General features: G+C 32.9%; 1 protein-coding gene across 4 annotated transcripts in view; it reads right to left on the reverse strand.

The window, feature by feature from the left end:
* Window positions 1-21,501, reverse strand: part of PGAP1 (post-GPI attachment to proteins inositol deacylase 1) — a 74,605-nt gene that overhangs the window by 8,900 nt on the left and 44,204 nt on the right. For all 4 annotated transcript variants that reach the window (XM_004276957.3, XM_033400335.2, XM_049712135.1 and 1 more), the window contains 13 exons: window positions 20,066-20,141; window positions 15,911-15,984; window positions 15,753-15,804; window positions 15,196-15,262; window positions 14,656-14,764; window positions 12,943-12,981; window positions 9,412-9,505; window positions 6,145-6,235; window positions 5,129-5,326; window positions 4,053-4,188; window positions 2,735-2,785; window positions 2,069-2,256; window positions 565-669 (listed from right to left, as the gene is read on the reverse strand). In XM_004276957.3, coding sequence (XP_004277005.1) covers window positions 565-669; window positions 2,069-2,256; window positions 2,735-2,785; window positions 4,053-4,188; window positions 5,129-5,326; window positions 6,145-6,235; window positions 9,412-9,505; window positions 12,943-12,981; window positions 14,656-14,764; window positions 15,196-15,262; window positions 15,753-15,804; window positions 15,911-15,984; window positions 20,066-20,141 — 1,280 coding nt within the window. The remainder of the gene's footprint in view (window positions 1-564; window positions 670-2,068; window positions 2,257-2,734; window positions 2,786-4,052; window positions 4,189-5,128; window positions 5,327-6,144; window positions 6,236-9,411; window positions 9,506-12,942; window positions 12,982-14,655; window positions 14,765-15,195; window positions 15,263-15,752; window positions 15,805-15,910; window positions 15,985-20,065; window positions 20,142-21,501) is intronic.

Below are 21,501 nucleotides of genomic sequence, written 5' to 3' on the forward strand. Positions count from 1 at the left end.
AACTGAGGGGTTAAGAAACTTACCTAAGGACACAGAGCCTTAGATTGAAACCCCAGATCTGCCTGACTTTAGAATATCTGCAACTATCTGCCAGAATTAACTGAAAAGGCTCCCAGAGCAAACAAGCAGTCAATGAAAAGTAAAGTTTTATTATGGAAAATTTTAAACATATACATAAGTAGATTAACAGTATAATGAACCTCATGGACCCATCAACCAGCTTCAAAAATCATCAAGTCATGGCCAATCTTACTTTACCTATATTACTGTCCACTTCCACTCCTCCTGTATTTTTTGGAAGCAAACCTTAGATATCATATCTTTCAAGGGTTAACTTTTTAAAGAAAAAAAATGATTATATCCTAACAAATAAAATGCATAATTAAGGACACAAATATAATACATTTGCATATAAACTGTATTTGCACATAAACTATAATTACTATTATAGCTTTACCTTCAGGAATAGTCCAAGTAATTAGGAACGAAAGACATGTTTCAGACATGAAAGTATGATAAAGACCAGGAACAGATGTGAGAAAAAAAAAGATTAAAATACTATACCTTGATTTTATTGAAGCAGTGTAAGTATTTCCAAGAACTGCCATAGTTGGAATAAGGATAAATGCCAAAGGTTTACACGGATCAGGATTAAGTTTAAAGTAATACCTATGTCAAAAAGAAAAAAATAAAACATAAATCAACAAAGCATTGCCAATCATTTTAAATTCTCAGAATCAATCAATTAAATACACTTCAAAACGTTCCTATAGCGATATGGATATAAGAGAGCTCTAAACAGCTCAAGAAATCATTGATAAATAAATTTTGCTCTACATTTTTTTTACCGCTGTGGCCTCTCCCGTTGCAGAGCACAGGCTCCGGACATGCAGGCCCAGCGTCCATGGCTCATGGGTCCAGCCGCTCCGCGGCATGTGGGATCCTCCCGGGCTGGGGCACGACCCACGTCCCCTGCATTGGCAGGCGCACTCCCAACCACTGTGCCACCAGGGAAGCCCTCTACATCATCTTTATACTCAAGGTTTTATATGCAGAATTATGTTCAGAAACTACTAAAGGAAATGAAAATATCCCATCTGGAAGCACTTCCTTTTACAATAAGTATATGCCTCAAAGGTCATATATAAATAATATTTTATAAAACGAATTACTTAAAACATATTTAAACTGCTCTATTTAAAAAAGATGAAAAAAATGAAGGTTTATATAAAGTAACTGTCTACAGCCTTCTAGAATCATAAATTTGTGCTCCTCAAGTAATTTTCTCCCCAAATCTGTGGACAAAAATTTGCACCTTGATTAAAATAAGGGACAAAGGAAGGATATTAATATCTGGTGACCTGTGATTTAATTTACTGAACTTATTTTGATTCAGCCAACTTAAAAAAAAAAAAAAACTTCCAGTATTTAGATAATCTGAAAGTTTTACATCATTTCTAAAAACTATATTAAGCAGGGATTAACTATTAACTGGATAACGTGGTTTTTTCAAAGACAATTTACCAATAATTAAATATTCTAGAAATAACCTTAGAGAGCATTTTTAGGCTCTCATTTAACCTAGGACACTTATCAGGTAACAAAGCAAATGACAGTTTTCTAGTAAAACAGCTGATCATTTATTTTAGTTCAACATATAGGGCACATCAGAAAAGTACACACTTCCTTCGTTATTTCTATTATTTTAAATGTAATCATTTTTCTTCCCCTCAAATCTAAGAAAATATAAAATTGATCGTGAATTGAAAAATATATAAAGCACTAGCATTATGAATACTATAAGTCAGCAAAATAAAGCACATTTTCACATATTTCTAGACTCAAAGAAGGTTAAAGAAAATACAATCCCTCCCCTTTTGGGCAGATTTTGGGAAAGTTTATATTCTCACGGAAAAGAAGAAAATGTGAATATGTTGAAAATAAATTTCAGGTGATATCTTCTTGTTCTTGAGAAAGTTTTATGAAACATTAGGAATCCTACAAGTCTCTACTTACAGATATTTATAGTTTGAACCACATAAATTATAATTATATAAATAAAACACACCTAAGATTCTTCAGCCAATAAATTAAAGATGGCATGCTGAGTAATACAATCCATGTTAATAAGTTAATCACGGTACTGTGCATGCGAAGACTGTCTTCAGCATCACTGGCAGATAAACGGAGGTGGTATACTGTAGAGTCTTTATGGTGATTGGATTTTTTTTCACTTCTTCTAGAGTGTTTGGGGTTCTACAAAGCAATAAAGTTAAAATATCAAGATATTAAGTAAAATTTAAGTTTATTATTTTATTTAGAATCATACTCAATTATCTAACAGCTAAATAAATACATCTTTCCATTACCAAATTGATATAAAATACTGAATTATCTTGTTTGAAAGTATTTTAAAGCAGTTATCAGTTATACAATTTTTATTCCTTTGACTTGTTATTTCCACTGCTAAGAATATATCCCCTTAAGTAATTACTTGAATAAAATTTAAAAGATAATTGTGATAAAAACAACTAAGGACTGACAAAGATCAAATTAAATGACAATCTAAGTCTTATTTTAATACTCATTAGGCTCGCTTTTCTTAAAGTTATTTAAATTCATAAAACCTTTTAAATACTGTAAAGTTCTAACCTTTTTTTACAAAAATAAACTTTTATATTTTTCCATGTTCTTTCATACTAAAGTGATATAGCGTTTTGAAAATAAAACTTACCACAGTCTGGCTATTTTTAAAAGTTGTTAAGCTGGCTTGCAGATGAACAATCTATGAAAAAGAAAAGACTTTAATTTTACTTTTATTTTGAAACAAAAAACATAACCATTTTTACTGAAATTGAGAAGCACTGTAATTTGAAATTTTAAAAACCTAAATAAAAATTCATCTAAACACTTAAACACATTCTTTTAGAAAAGATAAATAATAACTACATGTGCTTGCTATCATGGGTTAAAAGACAAACAAAATAATACAAAATTCCAGAGTATGTTGGGGTCAGGATATAATGCTATATCTTCCACACTGTGTGAGCCTATCCTTGAATGGTGCCTTGCTATCGCAACTTAAAGTGTCATGTGAGTCAAAAATTTGATTTTATTCAGCATAGTATAAAGGGTTTAACATGTGTTATATATTCTAAATCTTCGAAAATCTGGAACTCAATTATATAGGGTGGTGAAATGTTTACAAGAACCTGAGAAAGTCTATAAATTTACTAGGTTTGCTTAAGTATTTGAGAAAGTTCTGCTAATTGTGTCAGTTGTTTGAAATATCCAGTTAAAAAAACTAAAAATATATTTATAAATCAAATTAATTTATATTTGTAAATCAAAATAATTCTAAATAGTTTTTTCTGATGGACACATTTTTCCTTTGTAAACTGAAAGTAATCTATAATGTGCATGTATTAGTGTTAAATGCAGACGCAAATAAACCTTTGTTAAAAAAAGGAAAAAATTATTATCCTTTCCAGTATCAACTGTCTCTACATAAGATTAATGTGGAGAGCATGCAGTTGTATAAGGTAGATTTTCCTGAAAAGCTGTCAGCCTTCTTAGAAGTGTTTTTCATTTCCTCAGTAAAATTGTCAGCTTAATTTTATCGTGTCTTGTCATTCTTCAGCAACATTTGTAACATTCTACATTATTTCAGCATGATTGACAGCCTGATCCCACTGACATAACTTTTTGTTTTGTCTATTATCCATGTTGAAAGGGAGGTGTGAATAAAAACCATTCTAGTAAAATGTTTTTTAAGAAGTTAACATTACTTGCCAGAGCATCAAGCAATATGGAACAGATTAAATCTCCTCCCTTCCCTTTGTTTTTAACAAAGAAACCCACTCAGATTAGTAACTTCAGTTCTACAGTTAACTATATATATTTGAAATAGTTAAGATGTTAAAAAAAACTTTACATGTAGGTCTGTTACATAACAGCAGTGATCAAAAAAATTTTTTTAACAACACCCATGGGAAAGTCTATGCCTGTCTGATACAAAGCTCAGGCCTTCTGACTTTACTGATTTGACATACCTTAAACACATAGTAAAGATAAGTAAGAAGGATGGCAAATGCTCCACAAGTTGTCCAACTAACTATGATCAAAACAACTGTCAAAATGGGCAAGTCTGGTGATATTATCTTCATATCTTTAGGAAGTTCAGAGGGCCTGGAAAAACAAGAGTAAAGCTTTCAAAAGCATATTAACAGTTACCTACACAGTCACATATAAGCAGAAAACAATACAGTGCTCTGCCAGGCTCTCCTTGTTAATGTGCAAGTATTACTATAAGGTAAACAGGCTTTTTAAAATAAAGGTGAGGGGTGACACATATTTTAAAATTCTTTTATACATTGTGATAGTTTCTCTTGCATTTATATATACTATGGGTAATACGTGTACTAAAAAAGAAAAAGTATTATTAAAGATAATTATTAATTATAGGCCCTGTGCCATACAATTCCAATCTTGATAGGAAGAGAAATACTTTTGTTCTTAAAGTCTTGAGGTCACTCAGACATGTGATGGTGTTAATGTCAGAAGCACCTCAGAAGGGTGGAGGAAGAAGCATCATTCCATAATCCCCTCTGTGACAGTAAATCGCATAACATGGCTGGTGAGGAAATGGAAACTAGATCACTGGTTTACCAAAAGCGCATACCAGCAACTTCAAACTGTCTTGGGATCATAATAAACCTCTAGGCAATGTTTTTGGAGCTCTTATACATTTCATCTAATCTGATCCTAAATATCAAGATTGGAGTCTCAGGTTTGATTGAAAATCAACATATAAAAGCATTGCCAGAGAAACACTTTGCCCTTGGAAAGATTTACAACAGTGAAATTTAAAAATACTTGTGTAATCTGTCCAACTTTTTTGATTAACTCTTGAGCACTATGGTCAAAATCAAATGTAGCATTTAACTTGAAATAAATGGTAACCTATGACAAAAACATGAGTTTGAACACTAACTCCATGTTTTGCTAGTTATACATTTTTCCTCAGAAATTATAGTTTAGTGAAAGCAAGTTAATTTTAAGGCTCCCTTTCAGAATACAGTTTTTTTCTTAGGAGCAATAAGAAAGGTTTTCGTCATTCATTCTTTACCTTTTCAAAGTCAGCCACAATGAAGAAAGGAGTCTCACAGATGTAGAAGAGAGTAGGCCACCCCAGTAGGCAGTACATGTTCCAAACAGAAAAAGAATCAAAGATACAAGGGGGAAACACATACTCTGACTAGTTAAAACGATGGCATCTAATTCTGGTAACAATAACATATCCCAAAATTCTTTAAACCATTTGTATCTGTGGATAAAAGAAAACATACAAAAAATAAAAGCAAATAATACAATAAAAGCAAAAAAACCCCAACAACTCTCATTAAAGGATTTAATATTTGAAGTGTTTGACCATTCACTACAGTCCCCAGAGTACCATGATATTTCATTTATAATTATACTGAAAAAACAAACTTCAATTCCTGGTAGGGAACTACTGAGTCTAGTGATCTTCAAGGATCTGAGTCTCAAGTCTCAATGCAGCTTTACTGCTCTCATTGATCCTTGTAATGAAGTAATAACTGGTCTTTTTTTTAAGTTAGAAAGCCAATAGCTAGTTATAAAGACAGAAGAAAAGACATCTAAGTAATGGTTTTTAACCAAACAAAAACAAAAACAAAACCTGAATAAATTAAGAATGCGATGTTAAGTAGGGTAGAGAGATCTAAAATATACTTTGTATGGGAAGTAATAAAAAGTGTTCTGAGGCACTGTTTCACCAATATCCTACATTGCTTTGTGTCCATGAATCTGGGATACCCAAAGCTCATGTACCACATACATTCTTTTGAAAATGTTAAAGTCCTGGTATATTTATAGTCTAAGTTTAGACTGATATATGTGTATATATATATATATTATATATATAAGTTCAATAATTACTTCTAAACTATTGAAGTAAATGTTGATGTACTTATTAGGCCTTTGCCTAAGAGAAAAAGTCCATTTAATAAAACAAGTCAATTGCCTTATTTGTATGGAAATTTATCCTTCATATTTGAGCCAAACATAATACTTTATATATAAAACAAAATCAAAATCATTATTACAGATAATAAAACTTACCCCAACAGAAACTTAACCATAATTACAAAAGGATCAACTTTGTATGGTTTGGCTTCTTTATCCAACATAGCAGCATATTCTAAGCAGTGACCTAGTGATTAAAAAAAAAATTATATGTAGTAGAGAATTCACAGTAATTAAGTATGAGACATATTATATGCTGCATTGTTTGTAAGAGCAACATATTTCATGTCATAGAAAGCAAGGGTCTTTATTACTACCACAGAGGCTCTTCTCAAAAGATTAAAAATTACCCTAATTTGAAAGACAAATCAAAACTACAATGAGGTACCACCTCACACTGGTCAGAATGGCCATCATTAAAAACTCTACAAATAGCAAATGCTGGAGAGGATGTGGAGAAAAGGGAACCCTGCTACACTGTTGGTAGGATTGTAAATTGGTGCAGCCACTATGGGAAACAGTATGGAGGTTCCTCAAAAAACTAAAAAATAGAAATAACATATGATCCAGCAATCCCACTCCTGGGTATATATCCAGACAAAACTCTAATTCAAAAAGATACATGCACCCCTATGTTCATAGCAGCACTATTCACTATAGGCAAGATGTGGAAACAACCTAAATGTCCATCAACAGACGAATAGATAAAGATGTGGTACATATATACAATGAGATATTAGCCATAAAAAAGAACAAAATAATGCCATTTGCAGTAATGTGGCTGCAACTAGAGATTATCATACTAAGTGAAGTCAGTCAGAAAAAGAAAGACAAATATATGATAGCACTTATATGTGGAATCTAAAATATGACACAAAAGAACCAATCTATGAAACAGAAACAGACTCATGGACATAGAGAACAGACTTGTGGTTACCAAGGGGGAGGGGGTTGGGGGAGGGATGGAGTGGGAGTTTGGGATTAGCACATTGAAGCTTTTATATATAGAATGGATAAACAACAAGGTCCTAATGTATAGCACAGAGAACTATATATCCTATGAAAAACCAAAATGGAAAAGAATATAAAAAAGAATGTATATATATATATGTATGTGTGTGTGTGTGTGTGTGTGTGTATAACTGAATCACTTTGCTGTACAGCAGAAGTTAACACATTATAAATCAACTATACATCAATTTTAAAAAGTTAAAAAAAAGAAAAAAAATAAACATAAACCTACCATAAAAATTTACTCTAATTTACTGGTTCTCATACAAAAGTACATAGTCAATCATCATTTGTGAAACAAATTCAGGAAGCCAAGGCTATGGTTTTGTCATTTGTATTTTTATAAAGCTCCACAGGTGAGCTAGTTTTTAAAAACCGTTTTACTGAGATATAATTCTTTTAACTCAAAATTCATCCATTTAAAGTGTATCCAATTCAGTGGTTTTTTGTATATTCATAGAGTGTGCATTAACAACCACAGTCAGTCTTAAAACATTTTCATTACTCCCAAAAGAAACTGTTCCCCTTAACTGTCACCTCCAATGCCTCCCCATTCTTAGGCAACCACTAATCTACTTTCTGTCTCTACAGATTGGCTTACTCTGAAGATTTCATAAAAATGGAATCATAAAATATGTGGTCCTTTGTGACTGGCTCCTTCAACTTAGCATATTTCCAAGATTCATCTATCTTGTAGCATTCAGCACATTATCTGTTCATCAGTTGACGGACATTTTGGTTGTTTCCACTTTTTGGCTATTATAAACAGTGTTTAGTGTGGATGTGTGTTTTCAGTTCTCTTGGGTCTATACCCAGGAGTTGCTGAGTCATATGGTAACTCTGTTTAACCTTTTGATGAACTGCCAGACTGCTTTCCAAAACAGCTATACCATTTTACATTCCCACTAACAGTATACAGAAGGTTGCAATTCTACAAATCCTCATTAACACTTGTTATTATCTGTCTTTTCTATTATAGCCATTCCAGTGATTTCTAATAAGCATCTTTGGTTCAGAACTACTTCTTTAATTGATTTGGGACACAATCCCATACTTAAGTCCTCTAGATTAACCAATATCATATATCTCCAGGGTCTCTGTGGACTATCTAGATATAAATCCCAAATGTTTGAAAATCAATTGTCAAGTCACTTAAAACTAAGAAGAATGAGGTGTCTCTTTTAAATTTCCAAAAATTATAGTCAAGTATAGGAGATGTCATATTGCCAGAATAATCTTTTAATTAAAAGGTTGGATCTGAGCACATCACATTAAATGTTGCTTACTTCTTCCTGGAATATAATAGGTTAAATCAGGTTAAAATGAACACTAACGGCAGACTTGAAATTGCAAAAAAGTCACTGAAAGGAAACGAGTAGCTGTGAAAGGATTTGGCACCATGGAAACGGTGGAGGGGATTTTTGGACTGCTTTTGTATGTTTTGTCCCCACTCTCTTTCCCTCTTGCCTCCTCTGATTATCATTGTACAAGCCCAGCAAGTGTGTGAGGCTCCTGGGAAATTGTTCTAACTGCTATACTCTAGAGAAGGCTTTTTGTCCAATGTACTATACAGTCTATATTTTCTTCTCCAGATCCATGTTCTACCCTTTACTTTGCTCTGAATTCTGGGAGGCTGACTTTTATGAACTGGCTTCTAGTTGGGTTCAGTGAATAAGCACTGGCAGATAGGAGGATAGAAGGAAATAAAGCTAGTGTATTTATTTCCCTGCCTTCTCCCTGCTGAGCCACACGCTGACAGTGGCCACAGCATTTCTGTACCCAAGGCTCAGGTGCAGTACTGCTGCTCTCTCCTACAGCTCTCTAGGTTTGCTCCCTCCCTTGCCCTGATACCTAGGAGTATCAGATGGCTCTGTTGCTAATTTAGTATTTTATCATTTGTTGTTGGTTTCCCTTAACCCTATACATACCTTTGAAATAGTCCCTTCAATTAAACTCTTAATTATTCCATTCAGTGTACAAGACCTAAATGATACAGTTGATACAGCCCAAATATTACACTGAATGCCAACTATGTGCTTGGCCCTATGTCAGGCACCGGGAATAGAATGGAGGACAAAATCCCTGTCAACCAGCTTCTATCTCTTAAGAGATCCTCAGAACAGAAGGAATAAACTTTAGACACAAGGGTATAAAATGCAGAAAACAAGTAAGGAATTTTCTTGGTAATCTCTTAAAATTTAAGAGGATCTCAAACTCCTGTAACCTTGGGAGAGAAGGGTTGTGAAGTTTCAAGAAATAGATGTGTCTTCATTAGCTACACGTAGGATAAAAAAAGTAGTAATGAAGCACTGAGGAAGGAAGAGAGGGAGGGAGGAATAGAAACATTCTTACCTGTTGAGAAAAGAGAGTATAACTGTCCTCCATAAGCAAGAAGGATACTAGATATAACATAGGCAGGAAGAGCTCCACCATGAAATCTAACTACCTAGAAAACAGGCAAATCAACGGGCAACTTCTGAATGTTCATGTTAATGAAATAAATATACTTTCACATGAAATAAAAAAGTTTTTCACTTTATACATTTTCTGACATGACTAAAAGATATCTTGAGTAATGGGTATAAAAATTCTAGGCAAAATAAAGGCTAAGAATATATCACATATTAGAAACATGTTACCTGAATTTTTCATCAAAGGCATAATAGAGGCAATATATAATTGTGTAGCACATGCTACAAAATTTTTTACAAGGAATGTTTATTGAGCATTTAATATGTTCCAGGTATAATACTAAACATCTTATATGCATTATCTCATGCTCTCCTCCCCAAAATCCTTTCATATAGTTCTTATCCCTATTTTACAGATGAAGAAATTCAGGTACAGGGGGCCCAAGTAACTTGCACAATTAAGAGACAAGCGAATTACTTACTTCCTTGTTACCTCTCTTTGCTCTTAACAGTAAGATAGGGACAATAATAGTACTTACCTTATAGGTGGTTTTAAGGATTTAAACATGTTCATTTGTGTAAAGCATTTAGAATATGAACTTGAACATGATAAACTATCAAAAATATGAGCTGCGATTGTTAGGCTTTTATGTCCTTCACCATCTTTGGAAATCTTGTGGAATGGAACTTAACTCAAAGCCTAAGTTCATAACCACTATGTTATAGCACCTCAAGTCATTCTATCAGCTGATCCAATCTCCTTAAAAAACATACATATAACAAAAACATAGTGTAAGTTCTTCTTTTAATGTTAAAGTCTTAAAAGGAAATTACTTTAAAGCATGTTCTCCAATTCACAGAACTTTTAAAAAAAATGTACAGACTCCCCTGTCAATCTAATGAAAACTATGGAAATGAATGCTTCCACAAAATGTTAAGTAAAATTTCAGCAAGTTCAAGGCCTCCCTGAAGCTCCTCTGTGGATTCCCAGATTAAAATTGATAAGACTCAAAAAACATAAAGCTCATACTCATGATTTATAGTTTGTAGCTTTGAGTGAAAGGAGAGGAGAGTTGAGTGAAAGGGAAAAGGTCATTTTCCTACCTATTACTAAATGATGCTCACTGCCTGCTAATGACATGCTAGGAAATATACAGCATACTTTAGTTATTAAGTGTGTTGGAAAGGTAGTTAAGTAGCATAACAGGCTCAGAGTCGTACTCCTGAGTTCAGACTACAGCTTTGCCTTTCACTAGCTCTTAGGCAACTTATTTTACCCCTCCTTCTCCCTAGGTCCTTATCAGTAAAATGGAGTTAAATAGCACTATCTCACAGGGAGTTTGAGGCTTAAATGTATTCATTTGTGTAAATCATTTGGAATAGTAACTGGCACAAGTAGGTGATCAGAAAATGTCCACTGTTATTATTAACCTTTAATGCTCTTCACTGTTTTCAGAAATCTTGTAAGAGGTCCTACATAAAATTTCTTTTTAATGACTGAGTGTCATTGTTACGAGTAGTAAACATGATACTGGGCCACAGATACAACAATCAACAACCATAAACTGGCCTCCATGGGTCATATTCAAATTGTATATGTGCTTCATTTGGTTTAGTCTTTGGCATAGTATTTCTTTACATTTTGAATTAGATGCCAACATTGAAAAATTAAAATATTTTATCTAAAAATTCAGATTTCTAGCTTCTCTTAAAATCTAAAGATTGGGCAACACTGGGCTTCATTCCTACATGGAAATGATTTATTAAGAGTTTAAATAATTCTCTTGAGAAAGCAACTTTCAGTTTATTTTCTGTCCTCTCTTTCATAAGAGTAGACTAAACAATATGTAAGTATATTTTCCTCTTTCCTTTTTTTAAAAAAAAATTAATTTTATGAAAAAGTTATCTAATCAAAGGCTAAAGATTCTCCTAAGTGGTTTCTCTTTAGTCCTCTTTCCAGTCTTCTTTGACTGAATCAGTTAACACTGAAAATACGTATGATTTTTAAAAGACAAATAAGATATACAAAATCAAATTCATTCTCCTACTGTTCTCAAGCTAAATTTTGAAACAAACATGAAGGAAGAGCATCTTATATCATTCCAAACATTTGAGGACTTAACTAAATTGCCATGAATTCTTCAACATTTAAAAAAGTACCTACCTCTGATCCTGCAACACCCACATCATCATTTTTTAGAAAAATTTCCATGTCTAAACTAGACTATTAGTCTAGGTTTTTTTGGTGTACATGTAATTACACCTGATTATACAGTATCAAGCAAACTTGACTTTTCTTGTCACTAATCTGAATTATGAGCCCCAGGGATGATATGGATAAGAGAGTGTGTTATATCCTCAGCCATACCACCATGTACAGTGACATACTAAAAATACTATAGCATGAATTCTTCCCTTTTATTCCAAGATACAATTTTTCTTAATAATTGATCTCTTAACATTTTAGAGTATTTATTATAACTATCCATGATGCTATTTTCCAACTTACACTAACATTTAATCTTCTCTTTCTAATGTAGCACAAAATTTTTATGTATTAGCTTAGAATTTTCTAATGTTCACAAATTTAATAATAATCACAATCTAGTTCTTACCAGGTTGTTTTCAGGATCAAATGAGATAACATACATTAAAAGTTTCTGATTTACTTTTAACTTGTGAGTTTTATTATAATTATAGAATTAAATGACTTAAAAATTCTGCTATGCTTAGACTGCAAAACATAACAAAAAAATAAAGTGAAAGTAATAAAAGACACAATAAAATTTTAGTGAATTTTAAAACTATAATTTCTCTGACTAATCAGTATTATCTATTTATGTCCAGATTGCACAATTCTGCAAATTATAATGATGTTGAATAATAATATAGTAGTTCTACAACTTGATAAATTATTTTTGTAACACTATTTGCCTATGAATTTAAGATACTCCCCAAATGAATTTAACCTAGTTCAGCATGTTTATTTTTAATATAATTTACTTTTACCTTTTACAAACTGAGCTTGCACAACATAAAAAGTTCTTGGAAAAAGCTCATTTATATGACAGAGCCCACAGATTTTATTGGATTATGAATTATAGCATCATATGAGCAACATGAAATCTTAATATGATATCCATTTAGCCAAAAATATTAATTTTCTTGAAAATCAGGAATCAACTTTCATTTTTAGGAAGTATCAAACATGAAAGCATCACCTTAAAGCCAGGGGTGGCCAACTATGGCCTGTATGCCAAGAATGGCTTTCAGATTTTATTAATGTGAGAAAAAGAAGAAAAAAGGAGAAAGAAGAAAAAAGAAGTAGCTGCAGTAGTGGCAGCAGTGGCAAGAGACTATATATGGTCTGCTGAAATACTAATATCTGGTGCTTTACAGAAAACGTTTACAACCCCTGCCTTACAGTTTCTATTCACAAGGCAATAAATAATCGACAAGGAGTCTCTCTTACCTGTCCAAGTATTTGTGAAAAGGAAGTCTTAACTGTCACCTAGTTTAAAACAATTATTAAAAAAAGGTTATTTTCCCTAAACTCTAGTTCACATTTTATTAAACTGAGCACTAAGCATAATCATTAATTTTTTTATAATGATGAACCTAAAGGTACTCAAGATCTTCAAAGAATTCTCTGAACCATCAACATTTAATTTGTATCAACTGTGGTTTTGCTGTTCAATATTTTTTCTGTAATCTAATTCTTTCCCAATTGGATGAATGCTATGATACGTGGTATCATATGATACCGTGATACGTGGTAACCCTTTACTAACTAGAATATTTAATTAATCAGAATATCTTATTACCAGATCATACAAGCTAAAGGAATTTATTGAATGATTGAGTCAGAAACTATACATATGTTTGCTGAAAAATTAAGCACAAATTGATCAACTTACTTATGTAACTCGTACTTTAAAATCTCAAACTTGCAATCATATGGTACTAAATATAGTTAAGCTAAACCACTTCTGAGTAAATTTCATAAAAATAGGTTTCACATGATATAATACCAGGAACAAACAGATCACATGTAATAAAATTTGAGCCAAGACAACATTTTAAAAAGAAATTCATCATTAATTATCTCTGCCATAAATATACCTCTTTTGATATTAGGAAGTCTGGAAAAAGGAAATTCATCTTTCATAGAGAAGTTGTAAAATAACTATATTTTGTCAATACATGGACTTTAAAAAAAATAAAGTATTTGTAAAAATATGGACGTTAAGAGAATGTGCAGTACAGCCAAATTACTAACACAATTCTTTCTATCTCTACAGTAATATTAGAAATATGAAGGCACAAGCTGAAAACCATTATATCCCTGCAAAATCCTTCAATGCTAGAAACAGAAAGCAAGATATCAGAGCATTAATAAATTCCATGAAATCTAAAATAACTCATAATATAGGTCAAACTGAAGCTTGTAGGACAGATTATATTCACTTGACCTACCAATTCTAGTTTACCCTAAGAAAGTTAGCTCTAATAAAGAATCCAAATTAAAGCAACTGAGTAGAAATAAGATATTTCACATAAACCAAAACCACCATTGAAATATATACTTCAAGCACTTAAATCTGGAATCCTTAGAAGCTGGTATGTTCTTATACAAAGAGGAACTCTTTTAGTTCATGAATCTATATGTAAATAAAATGTTACTGTTGAGTCCATTTCCCTTCTCTCAGTGCAGAGATCTACTGTGATTGTAAAACAAACCCAACAGGTACTAAACTGCACATATTAATGATTAATAGAGCTTAAAATAATGAGTGAAAATAAGATCCTTAAGCTTATCCAGTAGTGCTGGAGAATATATATCATGCCAGTTACTGCAGTATAGCCATGTCAGCTGATTTCATGAAGTTCTTCAATTTATAGAGGATCCTGGACTTGGGCTTCCAAACTGAGAAGGTTAATCTGCAGTCTCAATTTGTATTTTATTTTCTATTACTTATTAAGATACATACTTTCAATGGTCCAGCTAAGGAAATACTGAGGTGGTGCTAACAGGCAAAATGGAGACTATTTAAAGTATCATAAGTAACTAACTCTCTCATATTAATTGGCTTTCGCATCACCATATATCTGAGGCAAATATAAAAATATATTTCCAGTTTAGTCTATAACTAAATCCTAAAAACTAAGCAAACATATAACTTACCTCATATTGACAGTCTGATGATGTATACATTTTTAATAATGCTACATGGCTGTCATTTTCTGGTTGAGCAATATGGAGTTTCACAGAAATTTCTGTGGAAGATGGAACCCTGAAAAGATAAACATCAGTTCTCAAATACAAAATGCTGTGAAATAACCATGGCTAAGTCAATCCTCAGCACAACACAGTGAAATAACGTAAGGAGGCTAGATGCCACACATGTTACTATGGATTGACACTTTTCCAGTCGTATCACAGCTCCTTCTAGGACACAGAAATTGGGGGAGAGGGTGGAAAGGGGTTCATGTCTGAAGCAAGTAAGGTTTAAATTCCAGATCGCTTAAATAAGAATACTATATGGTATCTTATAATATTATATTATCTTATGGGCACAATGTTACATAAAGGATACCTACATTTTACTAAGAGGCCCTGTAATAATTTCTCTAAAATTTTATTATGATTTAAATAAACAGACTAAGTAGAATATGTATTATTCAAAAACAACAAAGTTTAAGGTAAATTCTTTCATATACTTACTGTGCAATGGTTAGTGAATCTTCATAAGACCAGGGAATATGAAGTTTATAGATACTAGTAATTTCTTCTGTGGGAACATAAAGGAAATATGTATTACTAACCTTATGTTACTAAGGTTACTACTATAAAATATACCTAACTATTTACACAATACTCATTTCATTAAAAAATAATCAGTAAGAGTTATATCACACAATAAATTATGGAGAATTACTTAATAATAACGTTTAATTAGACCTACAACAAGATATTAGAGCATATGGGAAGTATAAGAAACTGGAAAAACATTAAACAGCTAAATCTCAATTACTACTACGATAAAACAGCAAGATATACAGTATTTTTAAAACGTGGATATTTAAACTGAAACAGATGAAGATGCTTACTGTTAAGAAAGGGTCTATGTTAAATCCATTTGGAAATATAAACAGCTTTTCTATTATATATTTAATATTAATTTACATAAAATATATGGAAAAATAAGTATTACAGAAAATTCAAGTGAAGACCTAATGATTCTTCAAATGACAATACTATTTTTTCAGAAATACACTTACCTTTCACTCCTGAGCACTTGCTTACCACATTGACTTTAAAAGCTTGGTATATCTAATAGAGTTTGACCACAAAAATTAAAAAAAAACAAGTTTATAAGCTTGTTTAACTAAACAGTAAAGTAAAATCAAGTCCTGTTATTGTCAAGATAATTAATTACCTGTCCAAAGTTCAGAAGCTCTATATTATAGAACAGGCCACTTGTATTTAATATCACTTTCCTTGAAGACAACCCTATTGAATTAAAAGTACTGTATTACTTAGAATACCAAAAAAAATTTTTTTTAAGTACAAAAGTACTGACTGCTTAAACAATGTCTAAAATAATGCCAACAGATTTTTAACATTAGAAAATAGTTTATAGGTTCTTGCTTTCAGTATGGAGGAGTGAACTCCTAAAAATCCAATCTTTCTTCAATAAATTTTGAACAAAGCATAACATTTATAATGACTTTCAATGACATTTATGTGTTTTAAAAAATCACTACATTTCCAATTTCAAAAAGGTATGCTTTCTTGGTAGTTTTTTTTTTAACATTTTAATACAATTTTAAAAATTGCATGCACTTACATGTGAATGCCTTTGGATAAGAATATGCAAATGCAAGTGTTCAGATGCTTCTTTGAAAAGAGAAAACAATAAGACAAACCTCCACTGTGCAATAGACAGAAAAGGCTTGAAACATTCTACCAAGTATATCACTGAAATTCTATTAATTAAAAAATAAATACTGTATGATGTTAAGATTCTTCTGTCAGTCACATTTAGCACCAGTTAAAACACATAACCAGTTTTTTCATAATGTTGCATTATCATAACTATATTATAGGATGTATACTTGGAGTTAAGAAAAAAAAGACTTAGGAAATTTTATCAACATGTAAACAAATTTGCTAAGTACAAGGTGTACCATTAATCTGTGATTAATAAATCACTTTTAAAACACAATGCTAACTTACACATTCAACTACAAACCATTTTAATAAGTACCTAATGTAACCAATATTTTAAAATACAGCACTGAATTTAAGGCACCTCAAAATGAATAGGAGAAAAACTAGTAAATATGAGGTATACTTCACATTCTACTTAATCTAATTTAAAATACCATTCACTGTGGTACCCTTCTTCACAAGTAAGATGGTCTAACTTTTGGGTGTTTAAAAAATTCTAACAGGAGGTAAGAAATAATTTAACATTTTGCTTTCCACTATGGCAAAAGGGAAATCAGAAGCTGAACACTTTACTAATTAAAAAAAAATTTTTTTTTAGCCTGACTCACACCTTGAAGATTTTAGAAAGAACATCATTATTAAAATGTTGGGGCTTCCCTGGTGGTGCAGTGGTTGAGAGTCCGCCTGCCGATGCAGGGGACACGGGTTCGTGCCCGGTCCGGGAGGATCCCGTGTGCCGCGGAGCGGCTGGGCCCGTGAGCCATGGCCGCTGAGCCTGCGCGTCCGAAGCCTGTGCTCCGCAACGGGAGAGGCCACACAGTGAGAGGCCCGCGTACCGCAAAAAAAACAAAAACAAAAACAAAAACAAAATGTTGGTAGGCCCATTTGGAAGATTGTTTAACATCAACAAATAAGCCACAAGTGTTCGACTGTGTTATAATTTAAAATGTGAGACATTCACCAGTAATCAAAGCATAAACTTCCCTGAATGTTCTCACTTTTAAAACAGTTCAAGTCTTAATTTATTATTAAATCTAAGATATCAAAAGTATTGGTGGACATCAGTTACATACTATTGTCAGAGTATATTTTAGCAACAATAAAATTTTCATTTTGTCACCTGAAGAAATCAAGACCCATTTTTCTTTTAATAGATTAACTTTAAAATTGCTTAGCATATTCCAGAAGCACCTATATCCATTATGTCTAGGAAAGCGGTTTCCTATCATTATACAGTATTAATCAGTTTACCTGAGCATAAATTAAAACAAGGAGAATTTGCCTCAATGAACATGGAATTGAATATGGTATGTGTAATCATGGAGTCACAATTACAAAAATTTGAGCAAGGGAGGGTAGATCTCTTATTTTATAAGCTTGCTATTTTTTTTTTTTAATTTATTTTATTTATTTATTTATTTTTGGCTGCATTGGGTCTTCATTGCTGTGCGCGGGCTTTCTCTAGTTGCGGCGAGTGGGGGCTACTCTTCATTGCTGTGCGGGGGCTTCTCATTGCGGTGGCTTCTCTTGTTGCAGGGCACAGGCTCTAGGCTCCCGGGCTTCAGTCATTGCGGCATGAGGGCTCAGTAGTTGTGGCGCACGGGCTTAGTTGCTCCGCGGCATGTGGAATCTTCCCAGACCAGGGCTTGAACCCGTGTCCCCTGCATTGGCAGGCGGATTCTCAACCACTGCGCCACCAGGGAAGTCCAAGCTTGCTATTTTTAATGAGGTAGGTGGTTTAGAGTTGTCATTTCTGTATTGTTCTGTGTATTCTTCAACCAAAAAAAAAAAAAAGGTGAGGGAGGGATAAAAATCTTAAAGGAAGTTTCCTCTCTCAAGTAACAGATTCTTTTCACGAATGGAATACAAAAGAAAAATATTGAAAAAATTGGGCATGCCAAAAGAGCACAAGAGCCAACTTAACAAGAGCTCCCAACATCCAAAGCTGAAGCAACTTAAACCAAAAAAAAAAGTGACAATAATATTCCATTATATCCCAATAAATAAAATAAATATCCATAAGTCCATAGTGACATAAATAAAAAATGAATAAATGGGGGAAAAGGGACAACTTTCCCTTAGGAAGAATTCCAATAATTATAGAATGCCAGTAATAATTGCTTCAGACTAGATAAACCAATGGATGCTAAAATTAGTGGGTTATTTTGAAGAAAAACAGGACACTTACACATTCTCAAAGTATCTCCCCCAAGATATTTATTAATCACAAAGAGAAAAGCAAAGCAGCAACTTTACAGTGGAGAAACCTGGCAGACAACACATTAACCAAGAAGTGATCAAGGTCCACATCATTAGTAATTACACACAGTGACATCATGTATCCTCTGATATGATACACTGAGAAGTTCACATTGCTCCTGTGATATTCTTGCCCAAAATGCATAACCTCAATCTAATTATAAGAAAGCATTAGACAAAGCCAAATAGAGAGATATTCTACAAAATAACTGGCCAATACTCTTCAAGGGCCTCAAAGTTATAAAAGACAAAGGAAGACTGAGGAACTATCAAAGATCAGAGGAAACTTGGGAGACATGACAACTAAATGCAATATGGGAACCTGGAGAACACTGGTGGAAAATCCAATGAAAACCAAATAAAACTGTAGTTAACAGTATTGTACCAGTGCTAATTTCTTAGTTTTGACAATTTTATCGTTTATGTTAAGGTGAATGAGAGCTATGTGGGATCTCTACTCTTTCTGTGATTTTTCTGTAAGTCTAAAATTATTTCAAAATAAAATTTAAAGGAATAGTTAGTTATGTGTATGTTACCACAACAAAAAAAAAGGGAAATATTTAGAGCAATCTTGAAACCTTCAGATGGCAGGTAGTAATTTATATCTTAGAATAAACCTTTTATAAAAAGGGCCTATATGTAGTATAAGTTCATGTGAAAACACATACACACAGACAATTACCTGCAAATGTATATGATCATGGATAAGTTTATTTTAAAGTTCATTTCTGGGACTTCTCTCATGGTCCAGGGCTAAAGAATCCGCCTTACAACATAGGGGACGTAGGTTCGATCCCTGGTCAGGGAACTAAGATCCCACATGCCGTGGAGCAACTAAGCCCGCACACCACAACTGCTGAGCTCACATGCCTCAACTGGAGAGCACACATGCTGCAAACTACAGAGCCCACACGCTCTGGAACCTGTGCGCCACAGCTACAGAGCCCACGTGCCCTGGAGCCTGCACACCACAACTAGAGAGAGAAAACCCACACGCCACAACTAGAGAGAAGACCGTGTACCACAACGAAGAGCCTGGGCGCCGCAACGAAAGATCCTGCGTGCCTCAACGAAGATCCTGTGTGCTGCAACTAAGACCCAACGTGGCCAAAAATAAATGAAATAAATAAATAATAAATATTTAAATAAATAAATAAAGTCTATTTAAAAAAATAAGGTTCATTTCTCAGAAAATGATTGCTGGCCTACTTAAAAATCAAACCACTAAGCCATATCACGTGGTTATTCTAAGAACTACACTTGAAATACACAAAAAACACTTAATGTTAGGGCTCTGCATTATTGCAACTAACTGGCAAAATAAATCAACACTCTTAAAAATAGAAGCAATTCTTAAGATTTCCAAAATCAAAGTACTTACCAAAGGAAAAAAGATGAGTTACAGGAAGCTGTATGGATCTTGTCTCTTTTTTAAAGAATTCACAATCTACAACAAACTGGAATATAAAACATCGATTTATTAGGAAAAAATAGAATTAAATTTATAGTAAAATATCTTCACTTGATATCTGAGTAGAAAACAAAAATCTATAAACTTCAGTTTTGAAGAAGGTATTATTTATTATCTATTACACTCTAACCCTGGTTAAATTTAGGGGGCATGAATTCCTCAAGGAGAGATGCTAAGCTAAGAGAATTTGGTGACAAAGCTTAACTTAATAGATAAATTATTAGAGGGTCATTTCTGTAAGAGCAGATGTACAGCAAAGTTTTCTTGCAGCTAGTTTTAGGTGTTTATAGAAGAAGGACCATAAACGATGGATCAAAGCATTAAGAGCCAAGATTAACTGAAGATAATTAAGAATTTAGGTAATATATCTCTGAATTCTTTCATACTCAAAAAGAAATGTGATTTTGTTACATCTTTTCAAAAATTGCATATTTAGTATGTTTCAGCAGTCTAATTAGACTACAAAAGGCTTTTGGAGACATACTGCCATTCATCTACAGATGGCTAATGTTATTCATGTAAGATTATTTCAGGCTAAACAGAGATTATAATAAATGGCAAAGAGATTCACTATGTACAAAGGAAAAAAAAACACTATCTCAAAAAAAGTGAACCTAAAATGTGACATCTGCATCACTGCAATCTCTGTAATGGCATTTCTTATCTAATAACATTTCTACAGTGGCATAACGAACCTTGCTCTCAGCTGTCTACAATAAGAACAGTTTCATTAAAATCATTTCCACAATCCAACCAAATTACTCTGATCTATTTATATGAGCTGAGGAAGAAATTAATCCGATGCCTAACTGTAGCTAGCAAGTAGTTTGCTGTCTACAATAAGTGGAAAGTCAGTGGGGTCTATCCTAGGCTTTTCCAGTAACTACACCTTGGATTGTACTTTAAGCTGTGTTATGTTGTTTGCCTCTTGGGTGGAGTTTTGACTGTTTTTGAAAATGAAAAACAGATGAGGGAAAATGAGAATGTACACACACGAGGGAATAAAAGAAAAAAACTAAGGGGCTCTGCTTTTATTTTTCCCTCTTTAATTAGAAAGCAAAGAACACTGTCAGATATTTTCACTACAGAAAACAGCTGTTATAGAGAAATCATTTATTCAACAGGATAATTCATTATATTTTTACAAGTATCTTTGGGTGACACATTGCCTGAGACAGGGAAGCAATTTTACATCACTTTAACATGTATTTAAAATAATACAACTTTTATTATTGCTTTAAAAATTTGGCCATTTCTTTATGGAATAAACCCTTACCCAAAAAAGAAAGAATTCAAGAGTCTGTCTCTGAAATATACAATGTAAGTAAATTTCTAATGGACTTAAT

This window comes from Orcinus orca, chromosome 7 (assembly GCF_937001465.1).
Source record: "Orcinus orca chromosome 7, mOrcOrc1.1, whole genome shotgun sequence".
NCBI classification, from domain to species: Eukaryota; Metazoa; Chordata; class Mammalia; order Artiodactyla; family Delphinidae; genus Orcinus; species Orcinus orca.